The sequence below is a fragment of the Rhinolophus ferrumequinum genome, chromosome 4, assembly GCF_004115265.2.
Source record: "Rhinolophus ferrumequinum isolate MPI-CBG mRhiFer1 chromosome 4, mRhiFer1_v1.p, whole genome shotgun sequence".
NCBI lineage: Eukaryota > Metazoa > Chordata > Mammalia > Chiroptera > Rhinolophidae > Rhinolophus > Rhinolophus ferrumequinum.
The window spans coordinates 97725504-97736011 of NC_046287.1; the positions used below are offsets into that span (position 1 = coordinate 97725504).

General features: G+C 42.9%; 1 protein-coding gene across 2 annotated transcripts; it reads right to left on the reverse strand.

Annotated features, from left to right (window-relative positions):
* Positions 1-251: 251 nt before the first annotated feature.
* Positions 252-9915, reverse strand: AMER2 (APC membrane recruitment protein 2). Of its 2 annotated transcripts, XM_033104825.1 has the most exons (2): positions 9084-9914; positions 252-8705 (listed from the first exon to the last, which is right to left on the reverse strand). In XM_033104825.1, exons 1-2 carry the CDS (start codon positions 9865-9867, stop codon positions 7837-7839), a joined length of 1653 nt encoding a protein of 550 aa, XP_032960716.1. In that variant the 5' UTR covers positions 9868-9914; the 3' UTR covers positions 252-7836. The 2 variants fall into 2 exon arrangements, with proteins under 2 accessions (XP_032960716.1, XP_032960714.1); XM_033104823.1 differs by having other exon boundaries at positions 252-9915.
* Positions 9916-10508: the final 593 nt, after the last annotated feature.

Sequence of the window (10508 nt, forward strand, 5' to 3'; positions counted from 1 at the left end):
AAAGGCAACTACTCAAACCAAACCATAATTTTTCACATGTTTACAAAGCATGGAAAGAAATATTGGCCTCCCATTGGTCTTCCCACCAAATACAGGTGCACGCGTGCGCGCCCACACACACCCGCCCACACACCCACGTTGCCCTCGTCACCATCATTAGCAGGCATTCTGAAAATTGGAAAGGCTGTGAATAAAATTCATCCTGGAAAAATAACAACCAATAAAAGTCACTTTAATTGTAAAGGAGCAACAAAGTTTATTGACGGAATTAAACACAACAGTTAAAATGGCAGTGTTGTATTTTCATTTGAAGATGTTTGAATGAGACAAGAAAAGTGCTATGAGTCCAAGCTTCGTACATTCATTAAAAGGGTGACTATCAAAAACAGCAACATGCACAATGGGACAGGTGCACAAAATGGAATTATATCAACAAATATACAAAATACCCAAAATAAAACATTTACAGGTTTAAAAATATAAACATTGGTTTATCTATCCCATTAAACCATTGGAGTGGAGAAAGGAGAAAAGACTCTATTGCTATTTAGAATCCGTGTTTGAAAACAAGTTTTAAAAACATAGAGTAGTTCTGGGAGACAATTTTTGATGTTTTGGGGGAATTTAACATTCTATTATAAAAATAATATCTATAAACCTACTAACAATTTTCCTCCTGTGCACAAAAATAATACAGCCCAAGGCTCGTCCTCAAAGACATGCCTGACTTTCAGGAAAACTAATTAGAGATCTGGAGTTTCCCATTTGGGTTTTCTGTGTCATCATTTTCAATAACCTGCAATTCCTCATATTAGGCTGAGATGTTTCCTATCAATAACTTGGGCAAAACCTGAAGTTAGCAATGAGCCTGACTGATAGCTGGAGTCAAGTAAAAATGACAGGCATTTACTTTGCCTATAACATCAAAACCATTTTCCCTGATATTCTTGATAAAACCACCACTATCAGATCCTCCATGTTCAATTAAATTCACCCTGGAAACAATAAAAACGTTATACATTACTTTGTTCGAGTTTCTACTCTTTTATTTAGAAATAAGTCTGTAATGGGGGATAAATGGTTGTCATGTAGATATTTCAGAAGGTTCACGAATTCCATTTCACATGTTAATGAGTATTTACTGTGTGCTTACTCTACGCCCCTTTGCAATTTGACCAGATATTTTTTAGTATTTCTGTTTTAGTTTATTAAATGATCCAGGTAGATAGCTCAGAAAGTTTAATATGTCTCCAATAACCAATAATCTAGGTTTTATTTTATTAAAAATGTTATCTTCTCACATAAAGGAGAAAGTTACTTCACCCAATTATTGAATAATGTCCAAAAACTACCCCAGTTTACAATTCAATAAATGACCGCATTTTATTGAAATATTCCTCTGCATCTCATTAAAATGAGGTCTAAAAAAATTTGTTTTTGTTACCAAGTGTAGGTAGCCCATATATTAGTAAAATAACCTTGTTAATTTTACTATTTACTATTAACCTTGTTAATGTCACTATGATGCAATTTCAAACAAATTTTCCCTAAATACTGAGAGTGGCACCTTAATAGAATCAGAGTGGAAGAAAACTCAGGTTGCAATCTGTCGGATTTACTATTGAAATTGCTTTTGGTTTTATTAGTGACAAAGCAGTCATCAAATTATAAAACCTGTATATAGACCGGCTAGTATGTAACTCTAATTGGTGAATACGGTCCAAAATGTTGACTGGCCAGGTGAGAAAAAAACCTGCTAGACATTGAGATCTCCCTTTTAGACTTGCCTATATAAAGCCATCAAGTAATTAAAAAAAAACACACAAGTTCACTTTTAACTAAAATAGACATCATTTTAATGGTATTCCCAATCATAAAAATCTGGTTTGACTCCTGCAGTTCAGAACTTTGATCAGTTTCTAACTTAAAACAAGTTACAGAAAAACTGAATCACATGGCTGATTAAAGATTTATAATTAAAGCCAAAGTTATAGAGTGAGATTTCTGGTTCAAATTCTATTACTGATTAAATGGGTGACTTTGGACCAGATATTTGACCTTGGCGAGCATCATTTACTTCCTCTGTAGAACGGAGCCAATACCCACCTTGTCTGGCTCTTGTGAACAGTCAAGATCACAGTAGAAAAGAAAGCACAGAGCACCATCCCAGCACAGTAAACACCCAGTATGTGGTTTACATTAAATTAACTGTGTTAGTTCGTTATTTTAATTTAATGTAAAATACTCAAATTCACAGACTTACAGGTGACAGACTTATAGGTAGGTGTTTAATTACTGCTAGTCGAATGAATTAATGAATCAGAAAATATAGGTCAGGATTCAACGGCCGTAGACAGAAGGTAAGATGCTCTACTTTTGAAAGAGCCAGGAGCTTATCTCTGAAGTTCAGGACCATATCAAGGCAAGGGATCACTCAACTAGTTCTTATCTAAACAAACAACCCGGAACACCCAGAACAAACCTAGACTGGGCTTGAGGTGAAAACAAGTGGAACGTGCTCGGAATGACGGCCATCCTCTCAGGGAAGAAGTGTCACCATGACAACAGAAGAGATTTCTGTACATACTTTTGATGGTGCTCCCCAGGAGAGGATGCCTCCAGAGCAAGGCAGGTTGCTTTCCTATTCGCCTATAATAACAGGTTTCCCTGTCAGTGACGTGAGCTCCACCATCATCTCAGACACAAAACCAACTTCTAGCTTCATGACTTGGCTTAGCTTTTTGTTCTAGTGAAAGTGTGCTTGTAATGACATTAAGCAGCTTTTAGTTCTTGTATTATCATAAGTCACTAAAGAGTTTAATATCCCTGTCCCAGAGACTAGAAGAAATGGGGAGGGGGACAGAATGGGATAGAAACAAACAAAAATAATGTCATATTAGGAAGATAATATTACCTAACCTATATGGCTCTTAAGGGGCCCCAGTAAATATTTGTGAAGCACCTAGCAGTCACTGGCACTTAGTCAGTACTCAACAACTGTTAATCATTGTTATCATTATTGTTATTATTTTTAGAGGAATGTATGTCTGAATCCATATCACCCTCACCCGACAAACTATCGGCAACAAATACCAAAAAAGGTACATGAAATAGAATAAAGGTATTTTTAATGAATATTAAGTCCAATTACAGTAAAGCTATATAGGAAGTCCAAACTGAAATGGGTTTTTATTAAGTATGAGATACAGCATATGCCCAGTGAAAGTGTCACACTGAATTCAAGTAAATATCAGTCATAAAATGTACCCAATTTCAATTCTGGAGGCTTTGTGACTTTTTTTGTGTGTGTGAATTTTTTTTTCTTGGTTTATAGGGAATGGGTCGGGAAATGCGTTGTGACTATTTTAATCTTTCCTTTTTGAGTTTGAGATGGAACTCCTTTCCATAATCCTGAAACTACCATTCTGAACCACTCCTTAAAAACATTATCTGCAATGAGATAATATTCCTTATGAGTGGCTATTGTTGCGATAAACTGTCTCCTTTAAACCATTATTCTCACAGTGAAAAGGCTTTGCAAAGCAATCCATGACAGCCACCAGAAGACCTTCTTAGTGGGATCAATCCCTGCCCTTGAGGAAGGAGCACACTAGCATTTTACCTGACACCGTTACAGTTGTTTCTTTTTCCAAAGTAAATGCTTGCTTCTTGCTTTCCCACACGGACTATATTAAGACACTAGGCTGTCACATTAGCCTTTTGGTTTCAGACTGTTTTGTAAATATTATCACGTAAGGAATTGAAAATTCCTAAGTAAGAACTGCACTGTCCATGTCTTGGGCTGCCTGGAGAAGGGGGAGGGAAGCAAGGTAGGGCTGATATTTGGGTTTCTCCTCTCATTTCATCCAGGAACTTTAAAACGGGCCACCCTCAGTGGTGACAGGAGGCAACTATGATCCTTTTTCTTCCTTGTGTTCAAGAGTATAAAATTCCTGAATTAATTTCCTAACAACGATAAGGGGAGCAAAGTATATGGGATAGTACTAGAGCATGTCTCAGTAATAGCCAAGCACAGGGGGCCGAATCCACAGAGTCATTCAGGAGAGAAATCTACAATGACTACAAGCAGGAAATGAGTTACACTATGCAAGTGTCAAAACTCGTTAAACCGTGAGAAGGGACTCAGGACTGCTATCTGAGGGCACTAAGCAAACATGATGGAAACAAAGGGAGAGGACAGAAAGCTCCATCACTCAGTCTCTCCATGCAAAGTTAAAGACAGAGTCACTGAAAATTAACCTAAGATGTCAATAACGAAAACTCTTAGAAAGTTCAAAGAAACCTTGATGCCTAACATAGCCTTTTTTACCTTGATAACTGCGTAAGCAAAGGGCTATTTGAATGTTCATTTTAATGCAAATACTTGAAAACTACTTCTGAGATTAATGAATAAACCCTTTACACTCAGTAAGTCGTCACCTTCCTAGATGTTAAACACTTTGTATTTAAGTAGGCAGATAATTTGTGGAAAATGTATCTAAAGGAAATCCTTAATGTTCTATATCCCATTGTTGTTATTAGGTGAAATAATAGAAATCCATTTCCTCTTGTGATTATTCAGAATGCTGCAGTAAAATTTCTCCCTATTGGTGCTGATAGAAGAATAAAAGCATCACCCATTAGAGTGGTTCAAGTGACACTGTCTGTGTAATGCTGATATTAAAATCAGGCTGTCTTTGTGCAGAGCTATTAAACTGACTGATAAATTCAGAATCCACAATTGATTTGACTTTTGCTTTTCCAATTTAGTCAGCTCTTTGACTAAAGGGACTTAATCAACCAAGTATCTCAGAATCACACATACAAACTGGAAAAGTGTCATCAGCCCATATCCAGTCCTTTTCTTAAAAACAATCAGGAAATATGGCCAAATTTGATAATGCGTTAATAATAATTGGAATGGAAATCTATTAAAATTCTAAAAAACACTCTCCATGAACATGAATGAGTGAAAGTAGTCCTTGGTGCACGTGCACGCCACACACACACACACACACACACACACACACACACACACCTAGGATCCCTTTTCTATGGTTGGAAAAGGGTAAGATACACCCTTCCTGCATTGGTCCTATTTCCCATCAAGTGATCGAGGGCACTTAATTCATTTCCTGAATCCTTCATTAGACTGGTGTAGGTGGAATTCTTACAGATACAGCGTAAAAAAACATGAAAAATGTAGGGGAAAAAGAGTAAAAAAAAATATTTAAATCTTCTATAACTGGTTAATTGATAGGCAAGGGGAAATTAAGGTAAACTTTGTGGACACTTTCCTTTACTTATATAAAGACAGAGCATAGCAGTGTAACTGCAGAAATAAGCCCCAAATTTGTGAAAGCAAAAATAGTTTGTTCCAGTGGTTACAAAATAAATAGATAGACTGCCTTTACAAGATTCTCATCAGTACTTCAGGTTCTTAACTCTCCTGTACAATGAAATGAACAAACATAACTGTGTCATGGATTCATGCAGAGGAGAATATAACCCTTGCACAAGAAAATAAAGATGCCTTGTTTTAGAGCTAGGAATAAAATTTATGTCCTTTCTATTCACTAGGGGGAAATGAATGTATCTTGAGTCTAAATAGTACTATAAGCGTTAAATCAAAGTTAAATCCCTTTCTCAAGCCAGAAATGATGGCTAAAATACTTCCACGTTTACGATAGGTGCCTTTGTCTGCTAGTTGGTGCACACTTGAGTGCATGAGCATGTGTGAGTTGCTTTATGAATTCCTGGTGGTGTATTCAGACTGCTTAAGGCTATGTCTGAGTATAGGACCTTATCTGTAGACATAAGGAAATTAAATATTAAAACATTACTTTGAAATAACATTAAGGATCTGACACAATGTGATTAAACCCAGTAATGTGACTAATAAAGAAATTCGGCAAATCTCTACCACCTCTTCTAATTGAAACACTGTGCATTTAAAATGGGGAGCAACCCGCTTTGTGCTACTGGCTCAAATTTGTTTTCCTTGGGTGTCCGTTTATTTTGTTACTTCCTTCATATTATTAAAATTGGTTTTCACATACTTAACTTGCCTTACTCTTTCCTTTATAAAACAGAAGAGAAACTTAAAAAACATGTAATACCAGTTCATTACTTAGGCAATCTCTCTGGAAAACGAGAATTATATAGAAGTGTTTATGTCATTTACATATGTGTAGTTTCCTTTGGATATGTCTAATCTTCCTGATACCATGAATCACCTCCCAGTAGAAGCTCTGGTTTTTTGATTAAATACACTGAAGTGCGTATCAGACGATGCTATAGAATCATTAGACATTAGTAGCATTCGAGGAACTGCTTCAGTCTATCATTCAAACCATATGGGAACCCTTTCTGAAATACATGTTTCACCTCAAATAATAGAGAACATACACAAAGTAAGCCACTTTTCGAAAAAATCTTGGCATAAAGTGTTTATGACACATAAGTTTGTCAACGTCATATTCTGAACATACCTGTCTCATTCATAAGTCTATAGAGCAGAAGTCAAATGGTAAGAAAAATGATATTTTTCTATTGTTAGTCATTATGTGTTCCTCATTTTGAACTCCCCATATGGAGGAATGGTTGAATCCGAAAATTTTTATATCGAAGGTAAAATCTCTGAAAACTTGGGGTGAGAAACAAATAGAATCTTACCCAAGACAAGGCAGAACTATTGCTCTGGATCATCAACAATAGATTTTTTTTTCTGCATTGAAAGCCAGAGAACCCATATACAACAGAAACAGAATTGCTTCAGGTTACACAGCACATAAAAGAACATCAGTGTTTTGGGGACAGTTACCTTATCCAGCTATAAAACCAGATTTTAAACTCGAGGTTATGGACAGATTATAAAATGTTAACAGCTGCATAAACTGTAAAATATGCATTATGTACACATGAAAAGGTGATAGTTTATAAATGCTAAAATACGGGGTCTCTTGTTTAGTGAAATCTTTCCCCAATCCTGATTTCTGCACAGGATGGGAAAAAACAAAAAAGGAAAAGCCTGCTCTGCTGAGTTTTTTATTTCTCCCCAAACAAATGATTTAAACCAACCAAACCAAAACGCTCCTTTCTTGTCCCGGTGGTAGATATTTACCTATTGGCATACCTATCAACTGAAAGTAGGCAAATTTTCTGCCAATGAATGATGCCCTCTGCCCATCAGGTAAATACCTGGCTCTTTCAGCTTCGTAGGTGTTTTCCACACAGTGATAACAGCAAAGGGTCTTTTTCTTTTCTTTCTTTTTTTTTTTTTCCCCTAGAAAGGAAAGTAACGGAAAGGAAAGGGAAGGGAAGGGAAGGGAAGGGAAGGGAAGGAAAGGAAAGGAAAGGAAAGGAAAGGAAAGGAAAGGAAAGGAAAGGAAAGGAAAGGAAAGGAAAGGAAAGGAGGTGTCATGGAAGAAGAGGACTCCTCTGGTTCTGGCAGCTTCCTCCAGGCCCTCTGGACCCTGGCACGACCAAATATGGTGTGACACTTACTTCCATTTGGTTAAGTCCTGTTTTCTGCAAAGGCAAGTAAAGGTGACTTCCGAGTGTTCAGTGCATTAAAGAAAAAAGAGAAAAATATTTTTTAAAGATAAAAGGAAAAAAAAAAGTGCTTGAAAATAATTGTCAGAGACTTCTCTTGGGAGGATAATCCCATGTGTGGCATCCCCTCTCTAGTGTCTCCTGCCCCAGCTGGCCACTAAGACCTCCTTGTTCTAGGCTCTGGTGCAAGGACAATCCTAAAAGCCTTTCTTAGGGGAAGCAAAACTTGTATCAGTGGTTTCCAGAGAGTTGTATTCCTTGACATGTGGTCCAATAGAGACCTCACAACTTTTTGGCACTGTCGTGGCATGCGGCTGCCCTGATGGTGGTCCCAGCCAAGCCCCGGTTGCTGACCCTGCGGACCAGCACTTTGGACACGGGGATTTTGGTTCTGGGCACCTCACTCCTGGCTGGTTGCTGGTGCACCACAGGATGGCTCGATGGAAGGTTCGCGAGGTGCTTGACGCTGATAGGGATCTTAGAGTCCTTCAGCAAACTGCCTGGTGTTCGCAGTGGACAGGTGATGGTGACTGGAGACACGGGCTTTAACCGGGACACGCAGGATGTCTCCTCGTTGGCGGGAGGGACGGCTGGGCTTGCATCCGGATCCGTGTAGAGATCGTAGAGCGCGTCACCACTGTAGCTATCCCTGGGGATGCTTGCCTTTTTCCCGCTGCTCATGCTGTCTTCCTCTGGGCCCGGAGTGGTGGAATCCCAGTAGCCCTCGTCACTATTGGGGACGCCTTCCTGCTGCTCCTTCTCCAGGTGCTTAGGCTCCTCCTTGGGATGGAGCTCAATGGGAATCCTGTTGAGCCTCCTGCGCTTGACCAAGGACACGTCCTTGGCCGCTTCTGCACACCTGGCATCTTTGGAGGTCTCGGGTACCACCTTGGCGTCCAGTGCTGCCGCCGCCTTAGCCGCTCCCTCCTGGGGCCCTTGTCCTTGATCCTCAGTCTGGGAGAGCATGTCCCAGAATTCCTGGAGATAGGTGTCATCCACCCCATCCGGGCTCGCCATCTCCTCCCCTCCTCCTTGGTAGGCCACCACGCTGGGGTTCTTTTTAGAGAGAACTGGCTTGCCTGGCCCGGGGGCATGCTTGTCACAGCTGGGACCTGCCTCGTCCTCTTGGTCTGCAATAATATCTCCACAGCCTGTAAGAGAGTCAAAGCTTTTCAGTGAAGTCACGTCAGAAAACATCAAACAAATACGATCGGCCGATGGGTCTGAGGGTGGATCAACAGAGGAAGGGTCCGGGACGGCAGACGCCCGGCCACTGCCACAGTCGGAGTCGACAAGGGGGACAGTCTTTATCGGAACGTCACCTGTCCTGGAAGCATCCTCGGCCGTCCGGACCTCCCCAGCGCCCAGCTCGGGGGGTGCCCGGGGCTCCTCGGCGCGCCGATGCCCCGCGGCGTCCTCTCCCTGGGCGCCGGTGGCGTTAGGGACCCCGGGGCTCTCGGCCTCTCGGCAGTGGGGCACTTCAGCGCGATCCGCGGAGGCCAGCCCCGGCTCTCCCCCTCCGGGCTCACCTGCTGGGTCTGGCGGCGCGTCCCTGCTGGGGTTCTCCGGCGCGCACGCGGGTCGGGGCGCTTCCTCCGTGACGCACTCCAGGCTGGCGGTGAGCGACCCCGGCAGGGTGAGGCCGCCCGGGCCCCCCGCGCGCGCCCCGCGCTCCCCCTCCTTGCCGCGCTTGTCCTTCCTGTGCCAGCGCACACTGCTGAAGAGCCCTCTCAGCCCCCTCTTTTGTTTGCCGCCAGCCTTGCCTGCATCTGCTGGGTCCCCTTTGCCATTTTCAGACCTCCCGTTCTTCTTCAAAAGGGAGAAGAAGCTGTGTGACTTAGCCACGGAGCTGCTGGCCAGCGAGCCCACGCCGGGCCCGGCAGCCCTGGGGGGACCCGGGTTCGGCCGACCCCCGCCGCGGCCACCGCCAGCGTCGCCCCCGCCGCGCGGCTCCTCCTTCTTGCTGCTTTCCAGCACCACCACCTCGGCGAGGCCGTCGTGGGTCCTGCTCCTCACCATGCCCGTCGGACCCGAGCCTTTCCCATCCCCTTTGTTTTTGACCCCAAATATGCTGGGCATGGTGCCACCCGATTTCCTCTTCTTGAATAATTTGAAAGCAGCTTTGTTAATCTTCCCCGACGGCGGCTCGGCGGCCGGAGTTTCGGCAGCACAATCACAAGGCAAGTCCATGTCTGCCGCGAGGGTCCCGGCCCCGGCCTCCTCCTTCCTCCTGCAGACCCCCGCGGACGCGCGACCGCCGCCGCCGCGCGCGCTGACAGCCCCGCCGCCGCCGCCGCGCTCGCTCGTCTCCATGGAAACCGAGCGGGATCAGCAGCTTTCGTCAGCCGTGGGCTCGCGCCAGGCCACTGTCATCCGTATTCTAAATCAACCTGAGCCACTCTGCTGCTGCTGCTGCTGCTGCTGCTGCTGCTGCTGGAGCACACATAAAAGACCATCTCCCCGCCCGCCAAGGGCTTATATAACACCCTAACCCACTTCAGATCCATCCGGCTTGGCTTTGCGCTGCATACTAGTTTTTCTGTGGCAAGAGCAGGCAACAGAGCCTCGAGCTGATGGCAGAAATTAGAGTCGTAATTATGGAATCCAAATTCTATCCAATCTTACCCACCTTCAGATTCCTCCTTTAGATTTGCTCTTTCACAACATGCCCCAAAACGGACCAAAAAAAAAAAAATTCAACCAACACAAAATGCTTAGTCTTCTTATCACCTATCCTGGACATCAAGCGTCTTTGTGTCTTTCCCAAGCCCTTCATGTCTGTCCTTAACACTTGGATACCAAGCCCAGCAGGCATGGATGTCCCTTTACAGCTGTGTCTTGCCCCGTGCTAAGCACAATCTCCAGGTCGGTCTTGAATCCTTATTATTGCCTGTTCTGATTCTTGCTACAATAACACCAGCCATCAGTCAAATACAGATTAGCAATCCTCTGCC

Coding starts and splice junctions, on each gene's coding strand:
- AMER2 (XM_033104823.1), bottom strand. CDS start 9,867: ATGGAGACGAGCGAGCGCGGCGGCGGCGGCGGGGCTGTCAGCGCGCGC.